This window comes from Antechinus flavipes, chromosome 3 (assembly GCF_016432865.1).
Source record: "Antechinus flavipes isolate AdamAnt ecotype Samford, QLD, Australia chromosome 3, AdamAnt_v2, whole genome shotgun sequence".
Taxonomy (NCBI): domain Eukaryota; kingdom Metazoa; phylum Chordata; class Mammalia; order Dasyuromorphia; family Dasyuridae; genus Antechinus; species Antechinus flavipes.
In genome coordinates, this window is record NC_067400.1 from 403,103,057 (window position 1) to 403,116,527 (window position 13,471).

Genomic DNA, 13,471 nt, shown 5'->3' on the forward strand with positions numbered 1-13,471 from the left:
GTCCCAGTTCTTTCTTATAGAGCTAAATTGCACAATAATCTAATTTAAACACCAATGCAGAATAAAGCTGTTAAAAATGTAAAGATAATCCCTAATGTCTTTCCTCGTTTGTGCATTTTCAAGGGTATATATTTCCTTAAACATTTCTTAAATGATATAATCTCTATGTACTTCATGGTTCTGGCCATTTCCTCTTGGACACAGAGTTTTATGTCATACTGGTCTATTATGTGTGGTTAACAAGTTCAGAAAACAGTTGGGCTATTTTCAGGACCTTGACAGAAAAAAGAAATTGCTCTGCTTTTCTCTGCACTTTTTTTTTTTTTGAGAGGGCCTTCTTTACCTCCTCCAAACTTTTAAAGGTAAATATTACTTAATGTGATGTTTTTATTTTTCCTCTCTTTATATTAGGCTCCTTCATTGATGTTACCAACTTTATCGCACATATATGGGCAACTTATGCACACACACATTCAAAATAGTTTACTGTTTTTATCTTTTTTGGTATTTTGAGATAATATATTTAGTTTTTCTCATCATATATATATTAATATACACAATCCTTATATATATATGCACATATATATGTATGTATGTTCATGGGTACACATATACATATATGCTTAAATCTGTCATTTCTTCCAATTTCTAACTTACTGTGAGATATCTCCACTTGGATAGCCTACTGGAAATTTAATTCTAATAGTTACAAAATGGAACCTATTTATTCCTCACTCACCATACTCCAAATACCACATACATTTCTTGATTTCTGAGGGGATAACATTGTCATAGTCAAAGTCCTACTTCTCCCTTTATTTCCACATCCAACCAGTGTATGAAATTTGTGGTTTCATTTTATATAGTATCATTAGAATATATGTTTTTTAATCAGATTCTATGGTAAGCAGTGTAGCACAGAAAAGCCCCATTGATTATATAGAAAATAAAAAAAATATAATTAGTATCCTTCGAGGGTAACATTTCCTGTAGGAAGATTTTTAAAATATTCCCATTAGTGCTCTCTCCCTCCTTTGATTAGCTTTCATTTACTTGCTCCTTTGCAAATCATATCAAATCCTAGATGGAAACCTTTATGAGGGCAGGAAAATTGTTCTTAAAAATCTTACAACAAGTGCATAAAAAATGTTCTTTGAATTAAACTGTAGAATAATAAACTTGACAAACCGCCATATACAGTATTACATTGATGTAATGTCACCTACAGGAAGTCTTTTCCAATTTCTTTTAATTCTGGTAACTTCTTTCTCCAATTATCTCCAATTTATCCTGTTTGTAATTGTTCACATATAATTATTTCCACGTTGTATTCCCCATTAAACTGTGAGCTCCTTGGGAATAGAGACTGGATTTTTTTGGCCTGTCTTTGTATTCCTAGACACAGCTTAGCACATAATAGTTGTTTAATAAATAGTTTATTGGTATTATTAATTATTTATTAATTATTTTAATAAATAAATAGTATGTAGTGTGTTATGCATTTTTTGTTTAGTGCTGTTTTATTACATGTTATATCCTTAATATTCTTCATCTATTTTTCCTAACAATTATACAACTTTAGGGAATTTCAATTGTAAAAAGCACTCCAAACATAAAGAAATTTCTATTGATCCTAAAAGTAGGTACTGCCAGACCTAAAGAAAATGATGCAAATGAATCTATTATCTTTCATTCCTCTGTCCCAAAGTGAGTTCCCATTTGGAGCATTCAGAGAAATGTTAAATAGTTTCTTTTACAGTTTCTTAGATCTAATAATAACAAGAAATAATGAAAACCGATTTTACAAATATGAAAGGCTAGTGAAGCAAGTATTATTCAGATGGTAAACAAACAAACAAACTAACAACCTACAACAAATGATTCCTGATATACTTAAATAGTTAACAAAAATTTATTGCAAGAGATATTTCGTCACTGGATTTACAGTTTTAAGGAACATAGTACAAAACATAGTGCATCCGCTTTCTAAACATTAAATAGGTGCAAGTACACAAAGATTAAAAAACAAAAGAGTACTTTACAACATAAATTACAGTACTATAAATATATTTTATGTACATTATACATCATCTAAGACAGTTTAATATACAGTATATAGTTCATATTAGTTTATGACTATTCAGTGCTTTAATTATATCATGGGTAAGAACATTAAGGATACATTTGCATCATTACACTTACAGTAAATGATTTCAAATTAATGAGACCTTATTTAAGCCTGTTGACTTCCATCTTTTACAGAGCCAATTTTCAAGTGAAATGAGCACTTACATACATAGGAGTAGCTTTCACTTAGATATTCCTTTCCCCCCTCTGATTAATGACTAAAAGAGAGGTTGCAGAGGAATAACAGTGGGATGGGGTGAAAGCAGGGAAGGGAAAAGGGCATGAGGCAAAGGTGGAAAAGCCAGATGGCTGGGATGAAGAACTGAAGATGGAATGATAGGCAACTGAGGAGGTGCAACAAAAGTTGTGTGACCCGCAGGGCAAAGTCTGGGTCCTACTGAAAACTGAGGTAAAGGTGTTCTGGTGAGAGTAGGAACTTGTGAGAGAAACTGTTGGTGGGGCTGCAGCACTTTGAAGGTTCCTGCAGCAGCAGCTGCGGCAGCTGCAGCTGCAGCTGCAGCAGCATGTTGCTGCAAAACTGTATGGTGGATAGTGGTAACCGAGGTAGAACACAGGGGCTGCTGCAAAGGCAAAGGCTGAAGAGGTGGACTAGCTGACTGCAGGGCAGGTGGAGCAAAGGTCAACTTGACCTTGGTAGGCAGCAGGTTTGGGGGCATGATGTGCTGGTATGCCTCACATGGCAGATCTTTGAATTTTTCATGATTTTCTAGAGGGAACAATAACGTTTGATCTGGCAAGGCTAACGGTGCAAGGATCTGCTCTGTAGTTAAAAAAGTATGACCATTAATATGTGCTTCTTTGAATGGTAATGGTGGTTGGTTGTTAAGGATTCCTGAATTATACCTAAGCCATTCACTTGCTGCTTCATTCATCTTCTCTTGAGGGAGGGCCTCAGCAAGTTCATAATGGCAAAGATAGGATTTGGGTGGTGGTGGACCAAAACTTCTTTCAATGTTAGGCAATTTCAAAGGAGGAAGGTTTTCACTTTCATGTTTTTCTTTTTGCTCCATCATGTTCTCAGTAGGTACTTTTAGCATGCTAGATTCAAACACAGAGTCTGGAGAATGTTTAAAAGTTTCTGAAAATTTACCTGGAATATTCTCCATTTGCATATATTCAATTTCTCTGTTAGTTTCTGGAGGAATGAAATCAGAAGAGTTCAGAGTCAACTTGTTCTCCTCTGCCTCTGTTTGTTCCATATTTTGTGCAAAGTCAACAATGGGTTGTCGTTTTGCTTCTTTTGTTTCTTCCTGGGTTATTAACTCACTCAGATTATTTGACAAAGATTTTTTTTTCAAGCAGCTGTAATTGAATTTCTTTTTAAGCTCCTGGTCTCTAAATCCAGAAGGAAGTCTTGTTCTTTTCCTTCTTCGTTTCTTCTTAGGCTTATAGGGTTTAGTCAAAGTTCTTGTTGGTTTCAAATGCTGTTCAGTTAAACAATTATGTCTATGTAAGCTTTCATCAGATGAGCAAGAATTTGTGTACTGTCTTCTTTTCCGATAAGATTTTTCAGGTTCATTAATAAGTGAATTATACCCTCTTTTGATGGATGGATTCTGACCTAGGCATTTCACCTCATTTTGGTATACTAAACAATTGTGATCTGAGCTACAACTAGATGCTCTGACTTTCCAACTACAAAATGTTCTAGAGTATGTTAAGTTATGTTTTCCAGAATTTAACATTTGATTTATTGGCCCATGTAAACTAGTTTTGCTCTTTCTATGGAAATTTTTGGAACTGACAGCTTCACCACTGTTCTGTTTTATGTTCCAAATCTTACACATTCCTTTATTCTTGTGTACATAGATGGGCACTGATTCGGGTCTTTTGTCAGCTAATTCATGTGGTTCTTGTAATTCATCTTTAGTTAGCCAGTTATTTTTACATTCATCACTACCTTTTTCTGAAATTGTTTCCAATTCACAGTTCTTTGCTACATCAACATGATTAGTCTCTGGTTCCATTTTGAAAGAAGTATCTGATTCTTCCTTGATTAATTCTCCATAATGATGCTGACATAATTTTCTTCTTCTTTTCTTTTTTCTACTTCTGTGAAATGAATTTTCATGAGTTTCCTTTAACCATATTTTATTATGTTTCTCATCCATAATGCCTTGCCTTACTTTTTTTTTGATGAAGATAAATTTATCTGGTTTTCCAATAGTATATGGATCATCTTTAAGCTTTATACCTATATCCTCCTTACTCTTTCTGGAATCACAGCCTTTGGTAAAATTACAATTGGTTATAAGTGATATGGCATGGTTATACTCTTTTTTGTTATTTATAATTTCATAATCATTGTCCTCTCTGATGGAATCATCCTTGCAGTCTGTAGCTGGACTCCTATAAAAATCTTCAATCATTTGATGAGAATGAAGAAAATTTAAATTATCATTATTTTTCTCAAGACTGTTTCTTGACTGAGTAGACTTAAAGTCAAAGCATAGAGGATTACAACTGTAAGAAATTGATGGTTCAGTAGTTGTGTAAATCAACATTTCAGATGGCCATTGAAGAACTGTTGATCCATACTTACTAAGCACAGGCACAAAAGGCTTCTGCGGTTTTTTACATATGTCCTCTCTAGTCTTCAAAGTTGTGTTGTCTCCATCAATATTTGGAGGGACCAAAATTTCAGGCTCCAGTGTTTTACCTTCAGGTTCACTAAAGGATGAATCACTGCAAAGACTCTTTGAATTTTCCTCTTGGATAGTGGATGATGACAAACAATCACTACCAATGGAAATAGATGTTGAACTATTTCCTAATAGTTCAGATCCATTAGAGTCTGTAGATGCATCTTGATTAATAATGACATCTTTGGATTTTGTCTGATCTGGTAATGCAGTTGGATTCTCATAGCCCTCAGAAGCAGCAGACAATAGGAATTCGGGCTGGCAAAAAGGAAGCACTAATAAAGTATCATTTTTATTCACAGGTTCTTTTGTCTCTGTAGTTTGAGGAGTTTCTTCTTTTTCAGAGATCATTTCCCCAAGTGGATGAAATGAATTTGGCTTCTCTTCAGCATTCAAAATTACTTCTGTTGGTAAAGATAATAGGTGATGACAAACTCCAGGGACAAATCTACTTTTTCTGTTAAAACCATTTTCTGCAGAAGCATCATCATTGTATTCAGAGAAAGCTGCAGCTGAAGATTCCAGCTTCACTGATGCTTTCTTTGGAAAGGCAAAAGAAAAACCAATCTTCTGCCCATGAACTACAGGAGCTTGGTCTCCAATATGATTGGATTTTGCTTTATAATTATTTGAACTTTCTGGAGTTGAAGCAATAGCATCAGCATCTTTAGCATTCTGATAATTGTGAATCAATGTATCCTTAGATTCTTCCTCTTTATTTAATGAATCTACCACATCATTTTGTGAAATTTCATTAAAATTCTCTCTCACTGTGACAGTGGTTGACTTGAACATAGGGCCACTCCCAGGAGCACTGAAAAAAAAAAGTATCATAAGTAAGAATTATAATTAAGAAAACAAACATTTATGCTTTTTATATGGCAACACCTTTACACATTATGCATCTCAGGGAGATATTCTTTTAGATATGAATCAGTGTTAGATACAGTAGACATTTTCCTAGTGTCTGAGTAATGATCCATTTGGCATAATATAACAGTAGATATATTTGTCTGGTCTAATAAAATAGCCACATTTGCAGATGAATGTCATGTTGTATAATTTTGAAAAAAATTATTAGGTATATTCACAAACATATTCAAATAGTTTTATATCTTATGTTTTAGGTGCCTCTACTTTTAGCATCAGCAAAACATTGCTGGAATCTACAATCTAATTCACTATTAAATAGAACTGGGCAGAAGTTATTTTTATCTTAATTCTTCTACTAATGTAATATTGCTAATGTCTAAAAAGATCTAATTTGAAGTGATCTCATTTTGAACCCAGAGAATAATGATATTTGCATCTGCTATGTGATTTTCTACCAAGATCCCATCAAAAAGGCCAGTATGATGCATGTTTTGAATATATCTCAACTATATTGAGTGTAGAAAGTGATTTGAGTCTCATTGGTTAAACAAAGATAGTTTTCTGTGAAGATATGCTCACATTCATGTGCAATATATATATACATATATATATATATATATATACATACATATATATATATACATGCATATATATATATATATATATATATATATATATTCATTCTGAAAGTAGGTTCTTAGAACAAATCACTGGAGAGCAATTTAAAAGCAAAGGTCAAGAAATGGTCTAGTCATATCTTTCTTTAATCAAATGTCTTCAAGTGTCCTCTAAGAGAACTAGTCAACCAATGTTTTCAACCACTATAGTTTATATAGAAATAGAACACCTAAGATTTTTTTTTAATAAACTAAAAATATGTGTTATTTTAGCCTCTTCTGAAATGTGCATTTAAACAGGTTTCTGCATAAAATTCCAATTCAAATTACTGCTTACAGCCTACAGAAAAGCATGAAAATGTATGTGCCTTATTCTGGAAGTGGATATAAATAGAACTATGCCCTTCATTTCTACCTCCAATTTTCTTTTGTAATATATTTTTTTTAAAAGTTTAACATTTCATTCCATTCTCACCACGTGGCTTTTTTCCGTAGCTCAGCCAGCTTGTGTAGTCGTTGAATAGCTTTTTCCTGTTTTCTTTCATCTTTCCTGGACTTGGATGCTACATTTCTTGCAAATTCTCTTTGTTTTAATTCCTTAAGCCTCTGTTAAGGGAAAAATGTGAAAAAAACAAAAAGGGAATTGATAATTTGTGGCTTCATGGAAATCCTGATTAGTTTTTAATTGCATTTTTATAAAATTCTCACTTTTATATTTTGATTTCTAATAAGGTACAATTTGTGCTCTGCAAATGTGTGAATGGTCTTAGCTGATTTAAATGGGCTGCAGATTTTAATTCATCTGAGTCATGTTCCAAGAAGGAGATTGGATGGAGATCTAATGTTGTGATGGGGTAAGCTTCAAAAGTTTGACTAGATAAGAGCTCATTTGTTGTTGGAATCCTTACTAACTGGTAAGTAATTAGAGTTGATCTAATCTTACAAGAAGATGTTTTGGGCAGAACCTGAAACAAGGTACTAAGTAGAACTACCCATAATCCCTCTCTCTGGAAGGAGCATAAATAGGCCAATGGGCCAGTCAGAGAGGGCTCTAGAGAGGAAGACGCTACAAGTCGAGATTTCACCGGAATGACATGAAGACTGGAGCTGGCTGGAGGCTGAAGAAAAGCAGAGGCAGAGGCTGAAGGACCAGACCTTTGGATTTAAAGACATTTGGAGAGAGCTCTTGGAACCAAGCAGAGAGATAGGCCTCTAAGCTAACCGGGCTATATTGGGATAATAAAAGATCTGAACTTTTATCACCTGGCGGTGTTTTGAGAAGAAAAAGCTCATCACATTTTGGCGCCCTGAACGTGGGACAAACAGACCCCTCAGTGGATTTCAGTGGAAAAGCTCCGATCCTGATTCAAGTGGAAAAGCCTCTGATCCTGATCCAGTGGAAAAAACTTCAACCCAGAAATTAGGGTGAGTGCAACAAAGAAATTTTGTTAGAAGAGTTAAAGTAGAATTTCAGCTAAGATGGGACAGATATTTAGAAAACAGCCTGTTTCTGTTCAAGGAAAATGTTTAGAGAGCATTATTAATGTTATGGAAAGCCAAGGTTTAATTATAAGTTTACAGCAAATCACTGAATTTTTACAAACTGTAAAGGACATATGTCCTTGTTTCTCTCTTGATAAGGAATTAGATTTAAATGAATGGAAATTGGTTGGAGAGGATCTTTGTCAATTCTATGATAAAAATGGGCCTAACTCAATAATTAATACATATAATGTAATACAATTGGCTATAAGAAGTTATTTAAGTGATAGAATGATGAAAAGGAAAGTACAGGAGGAAGAAATGCCAACTTTACTAGGTGAAAAGGAGGACGAATCAGATGAGAATGGAGTTAATTACAATTCTGAGTATGATACTTCACAGCAGGAGGAATTAGGTGATTCCACATCTCATGACCCTCCCCCCACAATTAACCCTTCATGGGTGGAACAAGGGGGAGGGAGAGAGACAGAAACACAGTCAGCTTCTCCTGTAAAGCAGAATTTGACAAGATTAGAAAAAGCATTAATTAAGGCAAAAAATGAAGGAGAAGATATATCTGATTTTATAAATGCATATCCTGTGATTGAAGAGCTCAACTCCTCAGGTCAAAAAGAGAGAAAATACACTCCTTTTAATTTGGGAAAAATTAAAGATTTGAAAAAGGGTTGCACTCTTTATGGGGCTACATCATCTTATGTGAAGATGTTATTGGATAATTTGTCTTATGAAATCTTAACCCCGAATGACTGGAAATCCATCACTAAAACATGTCTTGAACCGGGACAAGATTTATTGTGGCTTTCAGAGTTTCATGAATTATGTAGGATTCAAGCCCAATGCAATAGGGAAACAGGAGCTATTGTACAAGTTGCTTTTGACCAACTAGCTGGTGAAGGTCAGTATGCAGAGAGTTCAGAACAAATTTATTATCCCACAACAGTGTATGAGCAAATTTCTAAGGCTGCCATAAAAGCTTAGAATTCTCTCCCTGGACAGAAAGATGGAAATAATGCTTTCACAAAAATAGAGCAAGGTCCCAATGAACCTTTTGCAGATTTTGTGGGACGTTTACAAACAGCTGTAATAAGAACCATTGGAGACAATGCAGCAACAGAAATAATGACTAAACATTTGGCTAAGGAAAATGCCAATGAGGTTTGCAAAAGAATTATATGGGGGCTAGACAAAGATGCTCCTTTAGAGGAAATCATTAGACGCTGTGCCACAGTGGGCACAAATGCTTATTATGCCCAGACTATGATGAACATGGAAAGACAAGGTCCTTCTTGGCAGAGGAATTCTAGAGAAACTCGTCGATGTTTTCACTGTGGAAAAGTTGGACATTTGAGAGCCCAATGTAGATACAGAGATACAATGAGAAGACAGAGTGAGAGAAAACCCAAAACCCCATGTCCAAAATGTAACCGAGGCTTTCATTGGGCCTCTAAATGTATATTGACCCAGAGGAATGAGAGGCAGGGCCCAGCTCTAAAGTATCAATCAAAGGATAGGTGGGGCATGATAGCAGCTGAGGTTACACCCAGAGAGACTTTAGAAATTCAGAACTCTGATGTCATCAACCAACAGAAAAGCAATCAGGATTACAGTTGGGAAGAATACAGGCCTTTTAAGACAACAAGACAATATCCAATGCAAACAGCTCCAATGTAATTACCAGATGATGAGGAGAAATCCCAAAAGTGGTAAACAGAAGAGAATTAGATAGGTTAACTGCTTGGGGAAGAGGATCTGCTTATATTTCCACAGGTGGAAAAGGAATCAGATGGCTAACAATGAGACTGTCAAAAGAACTTTAAAATCTTCAGCTTTCAGTTCCTGAAAAACCAGCAAGAATCACTGGATTCCCTGAGATGGAAAATTGTTGATGAGACTTTTTGCAGTACTTCAGAGCTTACAGGAATTATTAGATTCCTGGCGCATGAACTAATGGACAATGGATTCCTTATGGACTATTTCTAGGACTTATGGACATTTGTAAATTTTCAGGTCGATTTATGTTGTTACATTACTACTAGCCTGTGTTATATTACTATGTGCTTATGTATTTTAAGCAATTGCAAGAATCATTGGATTTCTTGAGATGAAAGATTGTTGATGAGACTTTTGCAGTAGTTAAATTTTCATGTTGATTCATGTTATTTGTTACATTACCACTAGCCTGTGTTATATTGCTGTGTGCTTTTGTAAATTATGTATAATGCCTCCCATATTGATGGATTTATGTATACCATGTATATTTGTTACAAAGTTCTGGCCCATATTGATGGATTTATGTGTACCCCCTCAGAAACCCCCTAAAACAAAAGAAAGGGGGAGATGTTGGAATCCTTACTAACTGGTAAGTAATTAGAGTTGATCTAATCTTACAAGAAGATGTTTTGGGCAGAACCTGAAACAAGGTACTAAGTAGAACTACCCATAATCCCTCTCTCTGGAAGGAGCATAAATAGGCCAATGGGCCAGTCAGAGAGGGCTCTAGAGAGGAAGACGCTACAAGTCGAGATTTCACCGGAATGACATGAAGACTGGAGCTGGCTGGAGGCTGAAGAAAAGCAGAGGCAGAGGCTGAAGGACCAGACCTTTGGATTTAAAGACATTTGGAGAGAGCTCTTGGAACCAAGCAGAGAGATAGGCCTCTAAGCTAACCGGGCTATATTGGGATAATAAAAGATCTGAACTTTTATCACCTGGCGGTGTTTTGAGAAGAAAAAGCTCATCACAATTTGTGTTATGTGATACCAAAAGAATGTATGGAGTTCAAGAGAATGAAGACAAAGAAAGTGAAAATTGGTGAAATAGGGGGATATAGCTTAAAAGGGGAAAGCAATGAGTGAAATGAGCAGGAACAGAAGATCATTTTATATTTCAACAACAATACTATATGATGATCAACTCTGATGGGCGTGGCCTTCTTCAACAATGAGATGAACCAAATCAGCTCCAATAGAGCAGTAATGAACTGAACCAACTATACCCAGAGAAAGAACTCTGAGAGATGACTATGAATCACTACATAGAATTCTCAATTCCTCTATTTTTGTCTGCCTGCACTTTTGATTTCCTTCACAGGCTAATTGTACACTATTTCAAAGTCCAACTCTTTTTATACAGCAAAATAACTGTTTGGACATGTATACATATATTGTATTTAACTTATACCTTAACATATTTAACATGTATTGGTCAATCTGGGGAAAAGGATGGGGGGAAGGAGGGAAAAAGTTGGAACAAAAGGATTTGCAATTGTCAATGCTGAAAAATTACCTAGCATATATCTTGTAAATAAAAAAGCTATAATAAAAAAAAGAAAAAAGAAAAAAGAAAAAAGGGGTGGGGAAACAATACAGATATCTTTCTTTTACAATCCATGGTTAATTGATAAGTTAGTCCATTAAAAGCCTAAAGGTGCAGCAAGAGCACCAACTAATTAAGGTGGAAGAGGGAGGAACTAGGAAATATGTGAGAAATCAAAGGGGCCAGACTAGATTCTATGTAATGCATAAATAGTAGAATGTTTCTCTTGTTGTTCAAGGACTCCCAATAGTCATTTGCATTTTGAGAATAACTAATCTATACAGAACCGAAGAATAACAGGTGATATTAAGATTATCCCTCTTTGAAGAACTTCCCTGGTTCACAGAGACTAGGTCTCATTGAGTCATATTATTGTTCAGTCATTTTCAGAGATGTTCAATTTTTCATGATTTGATTTTGGGGTTTTTTTGGCAGTTATGCAGAATGGTTTGCCATTTCCTTTTCCAGATCATTTTACATATGAGGAAACTGAGACAAACAGGGTTAAATAAGTTGCACAGGATCAAATAGCTGTCTAAAACTAGATTCGAATTAGAAGTATAAATTTTCCTAATTCCAAACCCAGTATTCTATATATTGCATCACTTAGCTACTCAGGGTTGGGTAGCTTGGAATAATTCTAGAGCTTAGATGTTCCAAATAAACTCTTGTTTTTATCTGTAGACCAGATAGTGTAGCTAATTATGTTGATATCAATTAAATTCTGTATAGTCATTGTTTTACAACTACCATCCATAGTCCTTATGTGGTCCCTGTGTTCTATGTTCCTCATATCAATTTAAGTATTTAGTTCCAGAAATAGAACTTCAAAGAATTCAGGAAATATCCAGCATTGGAGAGATAATAGATTAATATAATTTCTAAAACTGAGGAATATTAAGGCTGATCTTAATTTTTGGTCTCTTAATTTTGGGGGTTCTGACTTACAGAAGAGCTAAAGGCAATTATCAGGTCTGAGCAAAAATTCTGCTACCATTATAGTAAGCCCTCAGGAATAGAGGACCCCCAGACTTCCCAACGCTCTTTTTGTCATTCATGTTGAGATATATACATGCATACACACACATACACACATATACATACACACACTCACATATAAAACCCATATGGTAGGGATACAACAAACTAACAAAAACTCTCTCTCTCTCTATCTAGATCTCTCTGTCTCGGTCTCTTTGTGTCAGTCTGTCTGTATCTCTCCTATATACTACTATTTAATCTTTTCCACTGATACATTCTCTATATAATCTTTTCCAGATCAGTGTTGATTTACTTAACATATCCTTTAAACACAAATGCTTCTTCAGGGACTTTGTTTCTACCTTACTACAACACTAGATGTCTATCTATGATCCTTCCTTCACCACACTAATAACATTTTTTTTCAAACTCTAAAGTTTGAAATAGAATATAAATGAGTTTTATTTCTTATCTTAAATTATTGTAGGCCACAGGGACCATATTATCATTGGATCTATTGTCATAGGTACACAGGTGGAATTGTCTATTTTTGAAAGTCATCTATTAACACTGGACATGTTCTGTTCTAATTGCATACACCTCATGATCCCCATGGACTTTCTGAAAGTTTTTAATTGAAGATGGTGTTCTGTTTTGAATTCAATGAGATGAATTAGCTGAATTATTGAAATGCTTCCTATAACACTCTATAAATTAATGAAAAGAAAAACTAGATTAGACATTATATAATGACAATCCAAATTTAATCTTCATTTTGGCAAGGTTGCTCAGTCCTTGAGAGAAGAGTCCAAAGTTTGGCATCCTAGATGTTTCACAAACAAGATATTCCATCTCTAAGTTCCAGGCATTTTCTTTGGCTATTTCCCATGCTGAAACATTCTCCCTTCTCAAATTTATTGACCTCCCTGATTTCCTTTAAATCTCAACTAAAATTCCACCTTATACAGGAAGCCTTAATTTTGAGTGTTTTCCTTCTTTTAATTATTTCCTATATTTTCCTATATATAGCTCACTTTGTATCTCTTTGTTTATATATTTACTTCCCCAATAGAATGAAAGCTTCTGGTAAATAGGAACCATCTTTTACCTCTTTTTGTGTCCTCAGTACTTAGCATGGTGCCTGGCACATAATAGATGCGAAATAAATACTTACTGATTGATTGTTTTTAGACTGCCTACGTGGTTTTTTACCAGGAAAAATGATTTATAAATGCATTAGTGAATAGTTTTTCTAAGTATAAATTTGCTATGGATTTTGAAATATGTGATTGGTAATTGTCAATTACTAGTGAATGACTGCCATTTGAATAAGCAAAATCTAATCCTCTATATATTGCTAAAGCAAGACTTCAGACCATTCTTTATCTTCAT

The 13,471-nt window shown here is 34.8% G+C and overlaps 1 protein-coding gene across 1 annotated transcript in view; it reads right to left on the reverse strand.

Annotated features, from left to right (window-relative positions):
* Positions 1-1,898: 1,898 nt before the first annotated feature.
* The window catches only part of ZNF804A (zinc finger protein 804A), a 513,927-nt gene continuing 502,354 nt past the window's right edge, over positions 1,899-13,471 (reverse strand). Inside the window, exons 3-4 of the mRNA XM_051986066.1 lie at positions 6,756-6,886; positions 1,899-5,604 (exon numbers count right to left, since the gene is read on the reverse strand). Coding sequence (XP_051842026.1) covers positions 2,346-5,604; positions 6,756-6,886 — 3,390 coding nt within the window. The 3' untranslated portion in view covers positions 1,899-2,345. The remainder of the gene's footprint in view (positions 5,605-6,755; positions 6,887-13,471) is intronic.